Source organism: Limanda limanda, chromosome 6 (assembly GCF_963576545.1).
Source record: "Limanda limanda chromosome 6, fLimLim1.1, whole genome shotgun sequence".
NCBI classification, from domain to species: domain Eukaryota; kingdom Metazoa; phylum Chordata; class Actinopteri; order Pleuronectiformes; family Pleuronectidae; genus Limanda; species Limanda limanda.
The window spans coordinates 20,113,303-20,135,594 of NC_083641.1; the positions used below are offsets into that span (position 1 = coordinate 20,113,303).

A 22,292-nucleotide genomic window follows, 5' to 3' on the forward strand; every position below is an offset into this window, starting at 1 on the left:
ACATAGGTAGACTGCAGGTTTTACATGTATTTTCTGAATTGTGATAAGTGCTGCTGCTGTGTTTATCTTTGAAATATTGGAGCTTGTTAAAATGATAAATCATTGAATAACATTATAACTTTATTTCCCCTTTTTAATAAATACTTTTGTAATTAAAGTATCTGTAGTCTGTGATTATTTGTGCATAAGTGTGTGATTGCAGCTGGATTATGATTGCCTGTGCTCGAACTTAGAAGCCTTCACTGTTTATTAAGTAATCGTTAATATTAAAATATTGACATTATTAATTTGACATTTATCATTATGAGACTGATAATTATAGCTTGACATCGTTGGTCCCTGGGAAACCAGGGTGGTGCCCCCCTTTCTCAATTATTAATATAGATAGTATTATTCTTAAATTGATAATTTTATTGTTTTTGACTAATTATTTTCATTATTCTTGGTTGATAACCTTATCATTGTTAATTGATAGCTTGTATTTTCTAATTGATAATTCCTATTTTCTCATTAGTGGTTTTATTGTTATTTGATTACTGATCATCTTCAATTAATAATTTAATTATTTTTGATAGATAATTTTTATTTTAATAATCATATTTCATGATTATTAATAATTAGCCAACGTCAAGTCTACTCCTATTGCACAACAAGCGTCATGAACGCCAACAAAGCCCGTCACAGATAAAAGTTAAGGGATCAGCACCTCAGATCTATCCTGAGAATTGCCACAACCAAAATAACTCCAGACCTGGATGCACTGGCAAAAATGGGAGATCAACAACACTGTTCCCACTGAAACTGAAAGTGATGATGTGTAGATGCAGCGACCTTGGAGCCAAATCTCCTACAAACAGCCTGCGTGGCTGCTCTAACCTGTTAATGTAGATAATAAAGAAGTTCAAGGGAGGTAATTGGTTGGGGCGCAGACCTCAGATGTTTTCATAATATCGAACAGTCACGTTACCACATGTTTTTGTATTGTTCATGTTCGTGAAATTTGTTGAATTGCTTGCAAATAAATGCTTTGCTACCTGTTAAAGGCCAAATCCTTACATGTAGTGATTTTTACATGTCATTTATATTAGTTCTCACAACCACTCCATCCATCTGTTCCTGGCCCGGCCTTTCTTTCAAATTTTAGAACCCATTGTGGCCCGCGAGTCAAAAAGTTTGCCAATCCCTGGGCTAAGCTCTTCTCGTCTTTTGGCACCTCCCTCCTCTTGCCCCACCTCACAAGTCCAGAGCAATGAATCATCACTGTTCGGGTATAAAAAATGTATAAATACCAGTGCAAAGAGTCTGATTTAAACTGTGGCACATGTGATGTCACCAAGTGGTTTATTTCTCTAAGGCAGAATGACATCCATTCAGAGGTGGCCAGAACAAGGGTGGGCACTTTTACAGCTGCTGCTGGTGGCGTCTTTCTCTCAGGCTGAGGAGCCGCAGTGCAGGCCGAGGGGGGATCCTGAGAACCCTCTACTGTCAAAGGATGGGAACATAATGTTGGGGGGAATCTTCTCTTTCCACAGCAGCTGGAAAGACAGAGAGGAAACCTACACTCACAAACCATTGCCACTGGAGTGCACCAGGTAAATTATTCAGTAGAAATCTATAATATGGAAAATATATACTGGAGGAAATGAATAGAGATAGAAAACAGGCTAAAAAAAGAATATGATCTTAGTAAGAAAATTCAAATTATGGTGTGTGCATTGATACCATCAGAGGCTTTCATTTAAACTGCTACAAGAAAATACAATTGTTGGACCAACTTGAAAAAAATGAACAGAAACAAAAATGGATTGCGTTTGTTCAACTTATAGTCAGCAAGTTATATTCACACAATTCTTAATCAAAGTTTGAGGAAAAAAACTGCAACTGTAAAGTTGTCCATGCAATTTATTCAGGAAAGTGTAACCATATCTTAACATAACTGTTTGCATTAAGTTTGACTTTCAGAGCGTTCCAGTATGCCCAGGCTATGCTTTTTGCCATCGAGGAGATAAATAACACCACAAATTTACTGCCTGGCATCTCTCTGGGATATAAAATGTACGATGCCTGTGGCTCCATCGCCAGAAGTGTGAGGGCTGCTCTGGCCTTGGCTAACGGTAACGATGTTGTATCTGCCCCCTCCGCAACTCCGTGTACCAAACCTGCACAGGTGCAGGCCATCATGGGAGAAACCTCCTCCTCTCCTTCCATGGCTATATCTACCGTGATCGGGCCATTTCATATCCCACTGGTGGGTACGTTTCTTAAATGTATAATGCTTGTGATCTTTTTTTATCATTTTTTAGCTGCTTAGAGTAAATTAGGATAGATTTTTTTTAATATATCTTTAGAGGTAATTTCTTTCTTCTTTTAGATCAGCCACTATGCTACCTGCGCTTGTCTAAGTGACAAAACCAAGTACCCGTCCTTCCTCAGAACAATACCCAGTGACTACTACCAGAGCAGAGCCCTGGCCCAGCTGGTCAAGCACTTTGGTTGGAGCTGGGTTGGAGCAATTAGAACCAATGACGATTACGGAAATAGCGGCATGGCTACGTTCATAGAAAGTGCCCGACAGCTGGGCATCTGTCTGGAGTACTCTGTGTCTTTCTTCAGAACAGACCCGCCCGACAAAATACTAAAGATAATCAACGTCATCAAGGCTTCCACCTCTAGGGTGATTATTGCTTTTCTCTCTGCCTTGGATATGGATGTGCTGATACATGAGCTGTCCCACCACAACCTGACTGGTTACCAGTGGGTGGGCAGCGAGGGCTGGATCCTTGATTCTCAAACTGCAGAAATGAATGGGCAACACATCCTGGACGGGGCCATAGGCCTGTCCATCCCCAAAGCACATGTCAGGGGCATGAGAGAGTTTATACTGAATGTGAAGCCACTCAATTCATCCGGTAATGAAATGTTTACAGAGTTCTGGGAGGCTTTATTCAGCTGTAAGTTCAAACATTCCACAGCGAAACAGAGAGAATGTACTGGGGGTGAAGATCTGACCCAAGTGCACAACAGCTTCACTGACATGTCTCTCATGCCGATATTTAACAATGTCTACAAAGGAGTTTATGCCGTGGCTCATGCACTTCATAGCATTCTTGGCTGTAATGAAACATGTAACGACAAAGTGCAGCTCAATCCATTGACGGTGAGTTCTTACACAAGAGATAATGCTTCAACAGTTTCTTAGAAGCAGTCTCTCTTTGATAGACATAGAGGATGTCCATTAACTATGATCTGTCTTCTTCAGATTTTACAGCGCATAAGAAGGATTCAGTTCAAAACAAAGGAAGGCGACAAGGTTTACTTTAATGAAGATGGTGACCCAGCAGCAGAGTATGAAATCATAAACTGGCAGCGAGCAGAAAGCGGCTTTGTGGAGTTTGTCACAGTCGGTCTTTATGATGCGTCTTTACCTGCAGACAAACAGCTGAATCTGCACTATACGTCTTTAATCTGGGCACAGAACTCAAAACAGGTCAGTATATTCCTGCAGTATAATTGTGTAGTTGCACCAAAATGAATACAACTGAATGCACGTGTATTTCCTCAAAGTTGTTTTCTTCACGCAGGTGCCTGTGTCAGTTTGCAGTGACAATTGTCCCCCAGGAACCAGGAAGGTTCTCCAGAAGGGAAAACCTGTCTGCTGCTTTGACTGTATAAGATGTGCAGAGGGAGAAATAAGCAACGTTGCAGGTCTAGTGATATATATATATTTTTTTTCACTTTGCTGTTCCACAAATCAAAATTGTCAGAGTCCAGTCCAATCCTAACAAATGGCATTTATCTGTATTCTAATGTCGAAATCAGGTAAGGTTTCCTGGGGGAAAAAATGTGTAGTTTCTCTAGTAAAAATAAATGAAAAATAAATTTGTGAATTAAACATATCAAACAAAGCAAAGTGTCATACATCACCTAAATATATTATATGCAGTTATAGCTTCAAGTCAAATTTGAAGACCCCATGTGAAAAGTGAATTAACAAAGTTATACCAATATGATTTGTGCAGTAATAAGCCTGAAACCTACGAATAATCTAGCATATCTGCGCATCTCCTTTTGGTTAGATGCTTGAAAAGAGGTCTGTGGCAATCACAAGCTGAATGTCTTTTTATTCTAAAACATTATACAACAGTAAATATCATGATTTTGTGAAAAGACAGTTGCTATAAGTGTCCAATGTCAGGGACTTAGTGTAGATACAATAAAAGAACAATGAAAATAAACGTATCTACTCGGTAAGTCACACCTGCTTTATTACTTTTCAGATTCTGTCTCCTGTGTGCAATGCCATCCTGAATTCTGGTCGAATGAGGGAAGAGACGCCTGTGTGAAGAAAGAGGCAGAGTTTCTTTCGTATGAAGAAATTATGGGAGCGCTGCTCACCACGGCGTCCCTGTTTGGAACATGTATGACCGCAGTCGTGGCACTCATCTTTTTCAGAAACAGGAAAACTCCCATCGTCAGGGCCAACAACTCCGAACTGAGCTTCCTGCTGCTCTTCTCCCTGACTCTGTGCTTCCTGTGCTCCCTGAGCTTCATCGGCCGGCCCTCCGAGTGGTCCTGCATGCTGCGGCACACTACGTTCGGCGTCACCTTCGTCCTCTGCATCTCTTGTGTCCTCGGGAAAACTATGGTGGTGTTAATGGCCTTCAGGGCGAGACTTCCAGGCAGAAATGTGATGAAATGGTTTGGTCCTGCACAGCAGAGGCTCAGTGTCCTAGGGTTCACTCTCATACAGGTTATTATATGCATCTTATGGTTGACAATTTCTCCTCCTTTCCCATTCAAGAACTTTGAAGAATTCAAGGACAAAATCATCCTGGAGTGCGCGCTGGGCTCAGCTGTAGGATTCTGGGCCGTACTCGGGTATATCGGGGTTCTGGCCATTTTATGTTTCATTCTTGCTTTCCTGGCGCGGAAATTACCCGATAACTTTAACGAAGCCAAATTCATAACCTTCAGCATGTTGATATTCTGCACAGTCTGGATCACTTTTATTCCAGCCTATGTCAGCTCTCCTGGGAAGTTCAGTGTAGCAGTGGAAATCTTTGCTATTTTGGCCTCAAGTTTTGGACTCCTTATTTGTATTTTTATTCCAAAATGTTATATTATCTTATATAAACCGGAGAAGAATACAAAGAAGAATATTATGGGGAAGGTGGAACTAAAATAAATAGAATGGCACACAGTAAAGCACCTTACTCCAACAAGACCCAATTGTCCTATTAAATCCATTATGCAGAACTCATAGATATCAGTCTTCTTAATATGCATGATTTATTTTTTATCAAGATCCATAAATCGTTCCCTGGTGAAACTGTGAAAATGTTGAAAAATACCCCATCCGGCAATGTTAAGAAAGTAAAAAAGTCCTCCTGCTCTGTATCCACACTAACATGTAATGGGTTCTTTCTTGACCCATACCGCATGATTTCACCAAGTTTCGTATAAATCCATCGGGTAGTTTTAGGGTAATCTTGCTCACAAACAAACAAAAGCAACAATCTAAAGTGTGGTCGCAATATGTTCTCATGCCATCATTGTTTCTACATAATAACTGTCAAATAAACAACTCTATTCTGTATTCAATATCGTACTGTATATCATTTATACAATTTTGTTTAAAGTATGTTACACTTCGCCAAATGCTTCTGTTGATGGAGACTGAATATTTGTTATAAAGAAGCTATTATACAGTTATAAGAAGGAGCCTCTCAGAAGTAATTTTTAAACAACTTTATATACAGTAACCTTTATCATTCTGTTCGATGCAAATGTAAATTGTATTACTTATCACAAAATATTAAAACGAAGTTTATTTAAAAATGGGGGGGGGGGGAGTTGCACATATGTGAATGCTCATATCTGGAACACACATAAATATACTTCAAAAATAAAGAATGGCCCACGGGCCGTTCTTTATTTTGACTCCTGCCTGCCGAACTTGTCCAAATAGTATTATCATTATTATTATTAATACTTTTTTGTTGTTGTTGTGTTTTTTTGTTTTTATATTAATTCAACAACCAAAGCAAATTCCAGTTAGGTGTAAACCTACTTGGCAATAAATACATACTGATTCTGAAATAAAATGTTACCTTTCTCCTGTAATGCCCCCTTTTCCCCATTAGATGGCGCATTTTGACCGGGAGTGTGGTGTATAGGGCTCGAAAGGGCATATGATCTCCCGTCACTTTTTCGCTTTGCCCTGCGAGCCCTTCTATCAAATGAGCAGATCAAGGAAATGAAAAGTGGACAATGAGTGCCAAGTGTTTAACACGGAGTGGACAACAAAATACGTTTTCACTGAAGTCCAATCGAAGGCTGTATGCCTGATGTGCCGAGAAACTGTCGCAGTTTTCAAGGAGTACAACATCAGCCGTCACTTTGCTACGAAGCATGCTAACTACGCCACCAAGCAGTCAACGCAAGAAGGGGCGGCTAATTTACAGATTCAGCAACATTTCTTTCACCGACAAACTGCGATTCAAGAGTCAACTACCAAGGCAAGTTTTTTGGTGGCATTCGAAATAGCAAAGGCTAGCAAGCCTTCCTGCGAAGGCGAGTTTGTAAAAGAATGCCTGGTACAGACAGCAGAGATCTTGTGTCCAGAGATCAAAGGCAAATTTGAAAAAGTCAGTTTATCACGCAGGACTGTGACTCACCGTGTGGAGCTGATTGATGAAAATATAGCCAGCCAATTAAAAAAAAAAGTCTGATTCCTTTCAGTTATATTCAAAAGCACTGGATGAAAGTAAGGACGTAAAAGACATTGCTCAGCTCCTCATTTTTTCCGAGGCATTGACGACAGTTTTGCGATAAAAGAGTAGTTTTTGACCATGGAGTCAATGAAAGGAGCAACGTGGGGAGAGGACTGGTATAACCAGGTGTCTGCTGTCATCGAAAGAATGAAGCTACCTTGGAGTAAACCTGTCAATGTCACAACAGATGGATCGCCAAATGTAACTGGAAAAAATGTTGGGCTGCTGAAAATAATCCAGGATAAAGTGAAAGAGGAAAACCCTGACAAGGATCTTATTTTCCATCATCCATCAGGAATCCCTGTGTAAGTCTGTATTGCAGCTTAATCATGTCGCGAATCCAGTCGAAAAACTTGTAAACTTTATACGAGCAAGGGGACTTCAGCACCATCAGTTTATTATGTTCCTGGAGGAAACTGATGCAGATCATCAGGACTTGCTGTACCGCTCTCGTGTCCACTGGTTAAGTTTGGGGAAAGTGTTGCAACGAGTGTGGTAGCTGAAAGAGGACATCATCATATTTTTGGAGTTGATGGGGAAATCTGACGAGTTCCCTGAGCTAAGTGACAAGAACTGGACTTGTGACTTTGCGTTTGCTGTGGACATATTTTCACACATGAATGAGCTGAATGTGAAACTGCAGGGGAAAGATCAGTTTGTTCACGACATGTACAAACATGTGAAAGCCTTCAAATCAAAGCTCACTTTGTTTTTCCAGACAAATTGTGAACAAATCTTTCTCTCATTTCCCCACACTTGCCATGCAGGAAGAGGCACCGCGAAACACCAAAAAATACAGCAAATCACTTGAAGACCTGCACGCAGAATTCTGCCGTAGGTTCTGATTTTGAAAAAGCATTGAACAGTCACTTCAGCTGGTGTCCTGTCCCCTGTCACAGGACCCTGAAACAGCACCACAGGAGCTGCAGTTGGAACTGATAGATCTTCAGTCTGACTCCGTCCTAAAGGAGAAGTTCAACTCTGTTAAACTGAATGACTTTTCTGCTTCACTTAACAGAGCCACGTTTCCAAACCTCCGGAGGACTACACAGAAGATGCTGACTTCGTTTGGCTCAAATTATGTGTGTGAGCAGACATTCAGCGTCATGAACGCCAACAAAGCCCGTCACAGATCAAAGTTAAGGGATCAGCACCTCAGATCTTTCCTGAGAATTGCCACAACCAAAATAACTCCAGACCTGGATGCACTGGCAAAAATGGGAGATCAACATTACTGTTCCCACTGAAACTGAGAGTGATGATGTGTTGCTGCAGTGACCTTGGAGCCAAATCTCCGACAAACAGCCTGCATGGCTGCTGTAACCTGTTAATGTAGATAATAAAGATGTTCAAGTGAGTAATTGGTTTGGGCGCAGGCCTCACATGTTTTCATAATGTTTGATCAGTCACGTCACGACATGTTTTTGTATTGTTCATGTTCGTGAAATTTGTAAAATTGCCTTGCAGATAAATGCTTTGCTACCTGTTAAAGGCCAAATCCTTTCATGTAATGATTTTTACATGTCTTTTATATAAGTTCTCACAAACACTCCATCCATCTGTTCCTGGCCCGGAACTCTCTGTCAAATTTTAGAACCCATTGTGGCCCGCGAGCAGAGGTGTCCTTACTTAAGTAGAAATTTTGGGTATCTATACTTTACTGGAGTATTTATTTTTCAGACGACTTTTTACTTCTACTCCTTACATTTTCATGCAAGTATCTGTACTTTCTACTGCTTACATTTTAAAAATAGCCTCGTTACCCGATTTAATTTTGGCACACAACCGCACCGGAAGGTTCCGAAAAAGGAGAGCAAAACCAGAGCTGCGTGCGGCATGCGCCACGCCCCGCCTCCGCTGACCCGCCTCGCTGTCGGGTCCGTCGGCCATCAGGGCAGGCCGGCAAAGGCGCACGGAGGTGGGGTTCAGAAGAGAAGGAGGCACCGCACGGTCGTGGACAGGGCTCAGAGGAGTGGAGGAGACAGAAAAAGAGAAGGGGGGCGAGCACTCGCGTGCCAACCCACACACACCCCGGCCTCATAATGGCCTTTAGAAAACTGTTTTTTTTGGAGGAGGTGGGGTAGTGCACTATAGGCCCCTGAGACGTGGCTTAAGAGTTTGTCCTTAGTGGAAAAAAATGTCCCCTTACATTACTATTACTTTTATACTTTAAGTAGTTTTGAAACCAGTACTTTTACACTTTTACTTAAGTAAAAAGCTTGAGTTGATACTTCAACTTCTACAAAAGTATTTTTAAACCCTAGTATCTATACTTCTACTTGAGTAATGAATGTGAATACTTTTGACACCTCTGCCCGCGAGTCAAAAAGTTTGCCCACCTCTGGGCTAAGCTCTTCTCGTCTTTTGGCACCTCCCTCCTCTTGCCCCACCTTGCAGGTCCAAAGCAATGAGTCATCACTGTTCGGGTATAAAAAATGTATAAATACCAGTGCAAAGCCTCTGATTTAAACTGTGGCACATGTGACGCCACCAAGTGGTTTATTTCTCTAAGGCAGAATGACGTCCATTCAGAGGTGGTCAGAACAAGGGTGGGCACTTTTACAGCTGCTGCTGGTGGCGTCTTTCTCTCAGGCTGAGGAGCCACAGTGCAGGCAGAGGGGGGATCCTGAGAACCCTCTACTGTCAAAGGATGGGGACATAATGTTGGGGGGAATCTTCTCTTTCCACAGCAGCTGGAAAGACAGAGAGGAAACCTACACTCACAAACCATTGCCACTGGAGTGCACCAGGTAAATTATTCAGTAGAAATCTATAATATGGAAAATATATACAGGAGGAAATGAATAGAGATAGAAAACAGGCTTAAAAAAAATATGATCGAAGTAAGAAAATTCAAATTATGTTGTGTGCATTGATACCATCAGAGGCTTTCATTTAAACTGCTACAAGAAAATACAATTGCTGGACCAACTTGAAAAAAATGAACAGAAACAAAAATTAATTGCGTTTGTTCAACTTATAGTCAGCAAGTTATATTCACACAATTCCTTATTAAAGTTTGAGAAAAAAAAACTGCAACTGTAAAGTTGTCCATGCATTCCATTCAGGAAAGTGTTACCATATCTTAACCTAACTGTTTGCATTAAGTTTGACTTTCAGAGCATTCCAGTTTGCCCAGGCTATGCTTTTTGCCATCGAGGAGATTAATAACACTACAAATTTACTGCCTGGCATCTCTCTGGGATATAAAATGTACGATGCCTGTGGCTCCATCGCCAGAAGTGTGAGGGCTGCTCTGGCCATGGCTAACGGTAACGATGTTGTATCTGCCCCCTCCGCAACACCGTGTACCAAACCTGCACAGGTGCAGGCCATCATGGGAGAAACCTCCTCCTCTCCTTCCATTGCTATAGCTACCGTCATCGGGCCATTTCATATCCCACTGGTGGGTACGTTTCTTAAATGTATAATGCTTGTGATCTTTTTTTATCATTTTTTAGCTGCTTAGAGTAAATTAAGATAGATTTTTTTTAATATATCTTTAGAGGTTATTTCTTTCTTCTTTTAGATCAGCCACTATGCTACCTGCGCTTGTCTAAGTGACAAAACCAAGTACCCGTCCTTCCTCAGAACAATACCCAGTGACTACTACCAGAGCAGAGCCCTGGCCCAGCTGGTCAAGCACTTTGGTTGGAGCTGGGTTGGAGCCATTAGAACCAATGACGATTACGGAAATAGCGGCATGGCTACGTTCACAGAAAGTGCCCGACAGCTGGGCATCTGTCTTGAGTACTCTGTGTCTTTCTTCAGAACAGACCCGCCCGACAAAATACTAAAGATAATCAACGTCATCAAGGCTTCCACCTCTAGGGTGATTATAGCTTTTCTCTCTGCCTTGGATATGGATGTGCTGATACATGAGCTGTCCCACCACAACCTGACTGGTTACCAGTGGGTGGGCAGCGAGGGCTGGATCCTTGATTCTCAAACTGCAGAAATGAATGGGCATCACATCCTGTACGGGGCCATAGGCCTGTCCATCCCCAAAGCACATGTCAGGGGCATGACAGAGTTCATAATGAATGTGAAGCCGCTCAATTCATCCGGTAATGAAATGTTTACAGAGTTCTGGGAGGCTTTATTCAGCTGTAAGTTCAAACATTCCACAGCGAAGCAGAGAGAATGTACTGGGGGTGAAGATCTGACCCAAGTGCACAACAGCTTCACTGACATGTCTCTTATGCCGATATTTAACAATGTCTACAAAGGAGTTTATGCCGTGGCTCATGCACTTCATAGCATTCTTGGCTGTAATGAAACATGTAACGACAAAGTGCAGCTCAATCCATTGACGGTGAGTTCTTACACAAGAGATAATGCTTCCACAGTTTCTTATAAGCAGTCTCTCTTTGATAGACATAGAGGATGTCCATTAACTATGATCTGTCTTCTTCAGATTTTACAGCGCATAAGAAGGATTCAGTTCAAAACAAAGGAAGGAGACAAGGTTTACTTTAATGAAGATGGTGACCGAGCAGCAGAGTATGAAATCATAAACTGGCAGCGAGCAGAAAGCGGCTTTGTGGAGTTTGTCACAGTCGGTCTTTATGATGCGTCTTTACCTGCAGACAAACAGCTGAATCTGCACTATACGTCTTTAATCTGGGCACAGAACTCAAAACAGGTCAGTATATTCCTGCAGTATAATTGTGTAGTTGCACCAAAATGAATACAACTGAATGCACGTGTATTTCCTCAAAGTTGTTTTCTTCATGCAGGTGCCTGTGTCAGTTTGCAGTGAGAATTGTCCCCCAGGAACCAGGAAGGTTCTCCAGAAGGGAAAACCTGTCTGCTGCTTTGACTGTATAAGATGTGCAGAGGGAGAAATAAGCAACGTTGCAGGTTTAGTGATATATATATATTTTTTTTTCACTTTGCTGTTCCACAAATCAAAGTTGTCAGAGTCCAGACCAATCCTCACAAATGGCATTTATCTGTATTCTAATGTCCAAATCAGATAAGGTTTCCTGGGGCAGAAAATGTGTAGTTTCTCTAATAAAAATAAATGAAAAATAAATTTGTGAATTAAACATATCAAACAAAGCAAAGTGTCATACATCACCTAAATATATTATATGCAGTTATAGCGTCAAGTCAAATTTGAAGACCCCATGTGAAAAGTGAATTAACAAAGTTATACCAATATGAATTGTGCAGTGCTAAGCTTGAAACCTACGAATAATCTAGCATATCTGCGCATCTCCTTTTGGTTAGATGCCTGAAAAGAGGTCTGTGGCAATCACAAGCTGAATGTCTTTTTATTCTAAAACATAAAATACAACAGTAAATATCATGATTTTTTGAAAAGACAGTTGCTATAAGTGGCCAATGTCAGGGACTTAGTGTAGATGCAATAAAAGAACAATGAAAATAAACGTATCTACTTGGTAAGTCACACCTGCTTTATTACTTTTCAGATTCTGTCTCCTGTGTGCGATGCGATCCTGAATTCTGGTCGAATGAGGGAAGAGACGCCTGTGTGAAGAAAGAGGCAGAGTTTCTTTCGTATAAAGAAATTATGGGAGCGCTGCTCACCACGGCGTCCCTGTTTGGAACATGTATGACTGCAGTCGTGGCACTCATCTTTTTCAGAAACAGGAAAACTCCCATCGTCAGGGCCAACAACTCCGAACTGAGCTTCCTGCTGCTCTTCTCCCTGACTCTGTGCTTCCTGTGCTCCCTGAGCTTCATCGGCCGGCCCTCCGAGTGGTCCTGCATGCTGCGGCACACTGCATTCGGCATCACCTTCGTCCTCTGCATCTCTTGTGTCCTCGGGAAAACTATGGTGGTGTTAATGGCCTTCAGGGCGAGACTTCCAGGCAGAAATGTGATGAAATGGTTTGGTCCTGCACAGCAGAGGCTCAGTGTTCTAGGGTTCACTCTCATACAGGTTATTATATGCATCTTATGGTTGACAATTTCTCCCCCTTTCCCATTCAAGAACTTTGAAGAATTCAAGGACAAAATCATCCTGGAGTGCGCGCTGGGCTCAGCTGTAGGATTCTGGGCCGTACTCGGGTATATCGGGATTCTGGCCATTTTATGTTTCATTCTTGCTTTCCTGGCGCGGAAATTACCCGATAACTTTAACGAAGCCAAATTCATAACCTTCAGCATGTTGATATTCTGCACAGTCTGGATCACTTTTATTCCAGCCTATGTCAGCTCTCCTGGGAAGTTCAGTGTAGCAGTGGAAATCTTTGCTATTTTGGCCTCAAGTTTTGGACTCCTTATTTGTATTTTTATTCCAAAATGTTATATTATCTTATATAAACCGGAGAGGAATACAAAGAAGAATATTATGGGGAAGGTGGAACTAAAATAAAAAGAAAGGCACACAGTAAAGAACCTTACTCCAACAAGACCCAATTGTCCTATTAAATCCATTATGCAGAACTCATAGATATCAGTCTTCTTAATATGCATGATTTATTTTTTATCAAGAACCATAAATCGTTCCCTGGTGAAACTGTGAAAATGTTGAAAAATACCCCATCCGGCAATGTTAAGAAAGTAAAAAAGTCCTCCTGCTCTGTATCCACACTAACATGTAATGGGTTCTTTCTTGACCCATACCGCATGATTTCACCAAGTTTCGTATAAATCCATCGGGTAGTTTTAGGGTAATCTTGCTCACAAACAAACAAAAGCAACAATCTAAAGTGTGGTCTCAATATGTTCTCATGCCATCATTGTTTCTACATAATAACTGTCAAATAAACAACTCTATTCTGTATTCAATATTGTACTGTATATCATTGATACAATTTTGTTTAAAGTATGTTACACTTCGCCAAATGCTTCTGTTGATGGAGCTGAATATTTGTTATAAAGAAGCTATTATACAGTTATAAGAAGGAGCCTCTCAGAAGTAATTTTTAATTAACTTTATATACAGTAACCTTTATCATTCTGTTTGATGCAAATGTAAATTGTATTACTTATCACAAAATATTAAAACAAATTTTTTTTTAAATGGGGGGAAGTTGCACATATGTGAATTTTCTTATCTGAAACACACATGAATAAACTTTAAAAATAAAGTACGGCCCAAACTTTATTTTTAATCCGGCATGCCGAACTTGTCCAAATATTATTATTATTATTAATTATTATTTTGTTGTTGTTGTGTTTTTATGTTTTTATATTCATTCAACAACCAGAGCAAATTCTAGGGAGATGTAAACCTACTTGGCAATAAAAACATACTGATTCTGAAATTAAATTTTCCTTTTCTCCTGTAATGCCCCCATTTCCCCATTAGATGGCGCACTTTGACTGGGAGTATGGTGTATCGGGTTCGAAGGGCATATGATCTCTCGTCACTTTTTCGCTTTGCCCTGCGAGCCCTTCTATCAAATGAGCGGATCAAGGAAATGAAAAGTGGACAATGAGTGCCGAGTGTTTAACACGGAGTGGACAACAAAATACTTTTTCACTGAAGTCCAATCGAAGGCTGTATGCCTGATATGCCGAGAAACTGTCGCAGTTTTCAAGGAGTACAACATCAGCCGTCACTTTGCTACGAAGCATGCTAACTACGCTAGCAAGCAGTCAACGCAAGAACAGGCGTCTAATTTACAGACTCAGCAACATTTCATTCACCGACAAACTGCAATTCAAGAGTCAACTACCAAGGCAAGTTTTTTGGTGGCATTCAAAATAGCAAAGGCTAGCAAGCCTTCCTCCGAAGGCAAGTTAGTAAAATAATGCCTGGTACAGACAGCAGACATCTTGTGTCCGGAGATCAAAAGCAAATTTGAAAAAGTCTGTTCATCACGCAGGACTGTGACTCACCGTGTGGAACTGATTGATGAAAATATAGCCAGCCAATTAAAAGTCTGATTCCTTTGAGTTATATTCACTAGCACTGGATGAAAGTACGGACGTAAAAGACACTGCTCAGCTCCTGATTTTTATCCGAGGCATTGACGAAAGTTTTGCGATTGCAGAGGAGTGTTTGACTATGGAGTCCCTGAAAGGAACAACCCGGGGAGAGGAGTTGTATAACCAGGTGTCTGCTGTCATCGAAAGAATGAAGCTACCTTGGAGTAAACCTGTCAATGTCACAACGGATGGATCACAAAATGTAACTGGAAAAAATGTTGGGCTGCTGAAAATAATCCAGGATCGGGTGAAAGAGGAAAACCCTGACCAGGATCTTATTTTCCATTATCCATCAGGAATCCCTGTGTAAGTCTGTAATGCAGCTTAATCATGTCGTGAATCCAGTCGAAAAACTTGTCAACTTTATACAAGCAAGGGGACTTCAGCACCATCAGTTTATTACGTTCCTGGAGGAAACTGATGCAGATCATCAGGACTTGCTGTACCGCTCTCGTGTCCACTGGTTAAGTTTGGGGAAAGTGTTGCAACGAGTCTGGGAGCTGAAAGAGAACATCATCATATTTTTGGAGTTGATGGGGAAATCTGAGGAGTTCCCTGAGCTAAGCGACAAGAACTGGAATTGTGACTTTGCGTTTGCTGTGGACATATTTTCACACATGAATGAGCTGAATGTGAAACTGCAGGGGAAAGATCAGTTTGTTCACGACATGTACAAACATGTGAAAGCCTTCAAATCAAAGCTCACTTTGTTTTCCAGACAAATTGCGAACAAATCTTTCACTCATTTCCCCACACTTGCCATGCAGGAAGAGGCACCGCGAAACACCAAAAAATACAGCAAATAACTTGAAGACCTGCACGCAGAATTCTGCCATAGGTTCTGATTTTGAAAAAGCATTGAACAGTCACTTCAGCTGGTGTCCTGTCCCCTGTCACAGGACCCTGAAACAGCACCACAGGAGCTGCAGTTGGAACTGATAGATCTTCAGTCTGACTCCGTCCTAAAGGAGAAGTTCAACTCTGTTAAACTGAATGACTTTTCTGCTTCACTTAACAGAGCCACGTTTCCAAACCTCCGGAGGACTGCACAGAAGATGCTGACTTCGTTTGGATCAAATTATGTGTGTGAGCAGACATTCAGCGTCATGAACGCCAACAAAGCCCGTCACAGATCAAAGTTAAGGGATCAGCACCTCAGATCTATCCTGAGAATTGCCACAACCAAAATAACTCCAGACCTGGATGCACTGGCAAAAATGGGAGATCAACATTACTGTTCCCACTGAAACTGAGAGTGATGATGTGTTGCTGCAGTGACCTTGGAGCCAAATCTCCGACAAACAGCCTGCATGGCTGCTCTAACCTGTTAATGTAGATAATAAAGATGTTCAAGTGAGTAATTGGTTTGGGCGCAGGCCTCACATGTTTTCATAATGTTTGATCAGTCACGTTACGACATGTTTTTGTATTGTTCATGTTCGTGAAATTTATAAAATTGCCTTGCAGATAAATGCTTTGCTACCTGTTAAAGGCCAAATCCTAACATGTAATGATTTTTACGTGTCTTTTATATAAGTTCTCACAAACACTCCATCCATCTGTTCCTGGCCCGGAACTCTCTGTCAAATTTTAGAACCCATTGTGGCCCGCGAGCAGAGGTGTCCTTACTTAAGTAGAAATTTTGGGTATCTATACTTTACTGGAGTATTTATTTTTCAGACGACTTTTTACTTCTACTCCTTACATTTTCATGCAAGTATCTGTACTTTCTACTCCTTACATTTTAAAAATAGCCTAGTTACCCGATTTAATTTTGGCACACAACCGCACCGGAGGGTTCCGAAAAAGGAGAGCAAAGCCAGAGCTGCGTGCGGCATGCGCCACGCCCCCGCCTCGCTGTCGGGTCCGTCGGCCATCAGGGCAGGCCGGCAAAGGCGCACGGAGGTGGGGTTCAGAAGAAAAGGAGGCACCGCACGGTCATGGACAGGGCTCAGAGGAGTGGAGGAGACAGAAAAAGAGAAAGGGGGGGGAGCACTCGCGTGCCAACCCACACACACCCCGGCCTCATAATGGCCTTTAGAAAACTGTTTTTTTTTTGGAGGAGGTGGGGTAGTGCACTATAGGCCCCTGAGACGTGGCTTAAGAGTTTGTCCTTAGTGGAAAAAAATTTCCCCTTACATTACTATTACTTTTATAATTTAAGTAGTTTTGAAACCAGTACTTTTACACTTTTACTTAAGTAAAAAGCTTGAGTTGATACTTCAACTTCTACAAAAGTATTTTTAAACCCTAGTATCTATACTTCTACTTGAGTAATGAATGTGAATACTTTTGACACCTCTGCCCGCGAGTCAAAAAGTTTGCCCACCTCTGGGCTAAGCTCTTCTCGTCTTTTGGCACCTCCCTCCTCTTGCCCCACCTTGCAGGTCCAAAGCAATGAGTCATCACTGTGGGGGTATAAAAAATGTATAAATACCAGTGCAAAGCCTCTGATTTAAACTGTGGCACATGTGACGCCACCAAGTGGTTTATTTCTCTAAGGCAGAATGACGTCCATTCAGAGGTGGTCAGAACAAGGGTGGGCACTTTTACAGCTGCTGCTGGTGGCGTCTTTCTCTCAGGCTGAGGAGCCACAGTGCAGGCAGAGGGGGGATCCTGAGAACCCTCCACTGTCTCAGGATGGGGACATAATGTTGGGGGGAATCTTCTCTTTCCACAGCAGCTGGAAAGACAGAGAGGAAACCTACACTCACAAACCACTGCCACTGGAGTGCACCAGGTAAAATATTCAGTAGAAATCTGTAATATTGAAAATATCTACTGGAAGCAATGAATAGGGATAGAGATCAGGCTAAAACAAATATGATCAAATTAAGAAAATTCAAATTATGTTGTGTGCATTTATAGCATCAGAATCTTTCATTGAAACTGCTACAAAAAAATACAATTTTTGGACCAACTTGAAATAAATGAGCAGAAACAAAAATGAATTGAGTTTGTTCGACTTATAGTCAGCAAGTTATATTCACACAATTCCTGATTAGAGTTTGAGGGAAAAAAACCCAACTGTGAAGTTGTCCATGCATTTTATTCAGGAAAGTGTTACCATATCTATAACTGTTTGCATTAAGTTTGAATTTCAGAGGGTTCCAGTTTGCCCAGGCTATGCTTTTTGCCATCGAGGAGATTAATAACACCACAAATTTACTGCCTGGCATCTCTCTGGGATATAAACTTTACGATACCTGTGGCTCCATCGCCAGAAGTGTGAGGGCTGCTCTGGCCTTGGCTAACGGTAACGATGTTGTATCTGCCCCCTCCGCAACGCCGTGTACCAAACCTGCACAGGTGCAGGCCATCATGGGAGAAACCTCCTCCTCTCCGTCCATGGCTATAGCTACCGTGATCGGGCCATTTCATATCCCACTGGTGGGTACGTTTCATAAATGTATAATACTTGCGACATTTGTTAACATTTTTCAGCTGCTTAGAATAAAATAAGAGATCATTTGTTTTGTATTTAACATCTTTATCTTTAGAGGTAATTTATTTCTTCTTTTAGATCAGCCACTTCGCCACCTGCGCTTGTCTCAGTGACAAAACCAAGTACCCGTCCTTCCTCAGAACAATACCCAGTGACTACTATCAGAGCAGAGCCCTGGCCCAGCTGGTCAAGAACTTTGGTTGGAGCTGGGTTGGAGCCATTAGAACCAATGATGATTACGGAAATAACGGCATGGCTACATTCACAGAAAGTGCCCGACAGCTGGGCATCTGTCTGGAGTACTCTGTGTCTTTCTTCAGAACAGACCCGCCCGACAAAATACTAAAGATAATCAATGTCATCAAGGCTTCCACCTCTAAGGTGATTATTGCTTTTCTCTCTCACTTGGATATGGATGTGCTGATACATGAGCTATCCCACCACAACCTGACTGGTTACCAGTGGGTGGGCAGCGAGAGCTGGATCTCTGATTCTCAAACTGCAGAAATGAATGGGCATCACATCCTGGACGGGGCCATAGGCCTGTCGATCCCCAAAGCACATGTCAGGGGCATGAGAGAGTTCATACTAAATGTGAAGCCGCTCAATTCATCCGGTAATGAAATGTTTACAGAGTTCTGGGAGGCTTTATTCAGCTGTAAGTTCAAACAGTCCACAGCGAACAAGAGAGAATGTACTGGGGGTGAAGATCTGACCCAAGTGCACAACAGCTTCACTGACATGTCTCTCATGCCAATATTTAACAATGTCTACAAAGGAGTTTATGCTGTGGCTCATGCACTTCATAGCATTCTTGGCTGTAATGAAACATGTAACGACAAAGTGCAGCTCAATCCATTGACGGTGAGTTTTTACACAAGAGATAACGCTTCCACAGTTTCTCTATAAGCAGTCTCTCTGTGACAGACATAGAGGATGTCCATTAACTATGATCTGTCTTTTTCAGATTTTACATCGCATAGGAAGGATTCAGTTCAAAACAAAGGAAGGAGACAAGGTTTACTTTAATGAAGATGGTGACCCAGCAGCAGAGTATGAAATCATAAACTGGCAGCGAGCAGAAAGCGGCTTTGTGGAGTTTGTCACAGTTGGTCTTTATGATGCGTCTTTACCTGCAGACAAACAGCTGAATCTGCACAATACATCTTTAATCTGGGCCCAGAACTCAAAAGAAGTCAGTATATACCTGCAGTATAATTGTGTAGTTGCACCAAAATGAATACAACTGAATGCATGTGTATTTCCTCAAAGTATTTTTCTTCATGCAGGTGCCTGTGTCAGTTTGCAGTGAGAATTGTCCCCCAGGAACCAGGAAGGTTCTCCAGAAAGGAAAACCTGTCTGCTGCTTTGACTGTATAAGATGTGCAGAGGGAGAAATAAGCAACGTTGCAGGTCTATTGATATATATATATATATATTTTTCACTTTGCTGTTCCACAAATCAAAGTTTTCAGAGTCCAGACCAATCCAAACAAATGGCATTTATCTGTTTTCTAATGTCGAAATCAGGTAAGGTATCCTGGGGGGAAAAATGTGTAGTTTCTCTATTACAAATAAAATGAAAAAATGATTTGTGAATTATACATATCAATCGAAGCAAAGTCTCATAAATCACCTAAATATAGTATATGCATTAATAACTTTAATTTTAAAGTCAAATTTGACGACCCCAGGTGAAAAGTTAATTAACAAAGTTATACCAATATGATTTATGCAGTAATAAGCCTGAAGCCAGCGAATTGTGATGCCTGAAATGAGGTCTGTGGCAATCACAAGATGAATGTCTTTTATTCTAAAACATAAAATACGACAGTAAATATTATGATTTTTTGAAAAGACAGTTGCTGTAATTGGCCAATGTCAGGGACTTAGTGTCGACTTCGTGTAGATGCTATAAAAAACAATGAAATTAAACTAATCTACTCTGCAAGTCACACCTGCTTTAATACTTTTCAGATTCTGTCTCCTGTGTGCGATGCCATCCTGAATTCTGGTCGAATGAGGGAAGAGACGCCTGTGTGAAGAAAGAGGCAGAGTTTCTTTCGTATGAAGAAATTATGGGAGCTCTGCTCACCGCAGCGTCCCTGTTTGGAACATGTATGACAGCAGTCGTGGCACTCATCTTTTTCAGAAACAGGAAAACTCCCATCGTCAAGGCCAACAACTCTGAACTGAGCTTCCTGCTGCTCTTCTCCCTGACTCTGTGCTTCCTGTGCTCCCTGAGCTTCATCGGCCGGCCCTCCGAGTGGTCCTGCATGCTGCGGCACACTGCGTTCGGCATCACCTTCGTCCTCTGCATCTCTTGTGTCCTCGGGAAAACTATGGTGGTGTTAATGGCCTTCAGGGCGAGACTTCCAGGCAGAAATGTGATGAAATGGTTTGGTCCTGCACAGCAGAGGCTCAGTGTTCTAGGGTTCACTCTCATACAGGTTATTATATGCATCTTATGGTTGACAATTTCTCCTCCTTTCCCATTCAAGAACTTTGAAGAATTCAAAGACAAAATCATCCTGGAGTGCGCACTGGGCTCAGCTGTAGGATTCTGGGCCGTACTCGGGTATATCGGGATTCTGGCCATTTTATGTTTCATTCTTGCTTTTCTGGCGCGGAAATTACCCGATAACTTTAACGAAGCCAAATTCATCACCTTCAGCATGTTGATATTCTGCGCAGTCTGGATCACTTTTATTCCAGCCTATGTCAGCTCTCCTGGGAAGTTCAGTGTAGCAGTGGAAATCTTTGCTATTTTGGCCTCAAGTTTTGGACTCCTTATTTGTATTTTTATTCCAAAATGTTATATTATCTTATATAAACCGGAGAAGAATACAAAGAAGAATATTATGGGGAAGGTGGAACTAAAATAGATAGAATGGCACATAGTAAAGCACCTTACTCCAACAAGACCCAATTGTCCCATAAATCCATCAAGCAGAACTCATAGATATTAGTCTTCTTAATATGCATGATTTATTTTTTATCAAGATCCATAAATCATTCCCTGGTAAAACTGTGAAAATGTTGAAAAATACCCCATCTGGCAATGTTAAGAAAGTGAAAAAGTCCTCCTGCTCTGTATCCTCACCAACATTTAATGGGTTCTTTCTTGACCCATACCAAATGATTTCACCAAGTTCCGTAAAAATCCATCGGGTAGTTTTAGGGTAATCTTGCTCACAAACAAACAAAAGCAACTATCTAAAGTGTGGTCGCAATATGTTCCCATGCCATCATTGTTTCTACATAATAACTGTCAAATAAACAACTCTATTCTGTATTCAATATCGTACTGTATATCATTTATATGATTTTGTTTAAAGCATGTTACATTTCGCCAAATGCTTCTGTTGATGGAGACTGAATATTTGTTATAAAGAAGCTATTATACAGTTATAAGAAGGAGCCTCTCAGAAGTAATTTTTAATCAACTTTATATACGGTAACCTTTATCATTCTGTTTGATGCAAATGTAAATTGTATTACTTATCACAAAATATTAAAACAAAGTTTATTTAAAAATGGGGGGGGGGGGGAGTTGCACATATGTGAATGTTCTTATCTGAAACACACATAAATAAACTTCAGAAATAAAGTATGGCCCATGGGCCGTACTTTTTTTTTAATCTGGCCCGCCGAACTTGTCCAAATATTATTAGGGCCCGAGCATCTCCGGTGGGAGGCCCTATTGAAATTGTAAGGATTATTCTGAGCCTAGTGAATGGGCTTTTTGAGGGTTTTCCCATGCTCAAAAAGTTTCTAAAGTTTGAGGGCTTTCCCATGCTCATAAAGTTTCTAAAGTTTGCAGTAAATTAGAAAGTGGTTAAAATTGACATATTCTGGAGTAATTTGAAATGGGCGTGGCAAAATACCTCAACAGAGCCACCTACGGAAAAGCCCCTCATTTAGCATTCACTGATCCACACGAAAATGAGGACGGTTGTGTATCATGACCAGATGCACAAAAAAGTCTGTCACTGCATTATGAAAAACGCAACAGGAAGCCCGTCATTTTGGATTTAGTGGCCATTTTGGCCATATTCCATATTTTTACTTTGATGTTCTAGTCAGAGAGATTTCATCAAATCAACTTAAAATTTAGACGAGTGTCATCACAACAAGATGGAGTACTAACGTTATCAAAAGATCAA

The 22,292-nt window shown here is 41.2% G+C and overlaps 3 protein-coding genes across 3 annotated transcripts; all 3 read left to right on the forward strand.

The window, feature by feature from the left end:
- The first annotated feature begins 1,398 nt into the window (after positions 1-1,398).
- Positions 1,399-5,185, forward strand: LOC133003876 (extracellular calcium-sensing receptor-like). Its single transcript, XM_061073700.1, has 6 exons — positions 1,399-1,592; positions 1,951-2,248; positions 2,372-3,157; positions 3,260-3,487; positions 3,582-3,705; positions 4,278-5,185. Exons 1-6 carry the CDS (start codon positions 1,504-1,506, stop codon positions 5,183-5,185), a joined length of 2,433 nt encoding a protein of 810 aa, XP_060929683.1. The 5' UTR covers positions 1,399-1,503.
- A 4,144-nt stretch (positions 5,186-9,329) lies between these two features.
- On the forward strand, positions 9,330-14,109 carry LOC133002912 (extracellular calcium-sensing receptor-like). The gene is made up of 8 exons (XM_061072502.1): positions 9,330-9,523; positions 9,882-10,179; positions 10,303-11,088; positions 11,191-11,418; positions 11,513-11,636; positions 12,212-13,104; positions 13,317-13,328; positions 14,059-14,109. The coding sequence occupies exons 1-8, from the start codon at positions 9,435-9,437 to the stop codon at positions 14,107-14,109; spliced, it is 2,481 nt and encodes an 826-aa protein (XP_060928485.1). The 5' UTR covers positions 9,330-9,434.
- A 3,118-nt stretch (positions 14,110-17,227) lies between these two features.
- Positions 17,228-21,011, forward strand: LOC133003390 (extracellular calcium-sensing receptor-like). The gene is made up of 6 exons (XM_061073108.1): positions 17,228-17,421; positions 17,774-18,071; positions 18,205-18,990; positions 19,094-19,321; positions 19,416-19,539; positions 20,104-21,011. The coding sequence occupies exons 1-6, from the start codon at positions 17,333-17,335 to the stop codon at positions 21,009-21,011; spliced, it is 2,433 nt and encodes an 810-aa protein (XP_060929091.1). The 5' UTR covers positions 17,228-17,332.
- Positions 21,012-22,292: the final 1,281 nt, after the last annotated feature.

Bases quoted from the DNA above. Each gene is read 5' to 3' on its own strand.
- LOC133003876 (XM_061073700.1), top strand. From the start codon at position 1,504: ATGTTGGGGGGAATCTTCTCTTTCCACAGCAGCTGGAAAGACAGAGAG. The intron at 2,249-2,371 runs GTGGGTACGTTT...TTCTTCTTTTAG, and splicing joins GGCCATTTCATATCCCACTG to ATCAGCCACTATGCTACCTG. The intron at 3,488-3,581 runs GTCAGTATATTC...TTCTTCACGCAG, and splicing joins GGGCACAGAACTCAAAACAG to GTGCCTGTGTCAGTTTGCAG.
- LOC133002912 (XM_061072502.1), top strand. From the start codon at position 9,435: ATGTTGGGGGGAATCTTCTCTTTCCACAGCAGCTGGAAAGACAGAGAG. The intron at 10,180-10,302 runs GTGGGTACGTTT...TTCTTCTTTTAG, and splicing joins GGCCATTTCATATCCCACTG to ATCAGCCACTATGCTACCTG. The intron at 11,637-12,211 runs GTTTAGTGATAT...ATTACTTTTCAG, and splicing joins AGAAATAAGCAACGTTGCAG to ATTCTGTCTCCTGTGTGCGA.
- LOC133003390 (XM_061073108.1), top strand. From the start codon at position 17,333: ATGTTGGGGGGAATCTTCTCTTTCCACAGCAGCTGGAAAGACAGAGAG. The intron at 17,422-17,773 runs GTAAAATATTCA...GTTTGCATTAAG, and splicing joins CTGCCACTGGAGTGCACCAG to TTTGAATTTCAGAGGGTTCC. The intron at 19,322-19,415 runs GTCAGTATATAC...TTCTTCATGCAG, and splicing joins GGGCCCAGAACTCAAAAGAA to GTGCCTGTGTCAGTTTGCAG.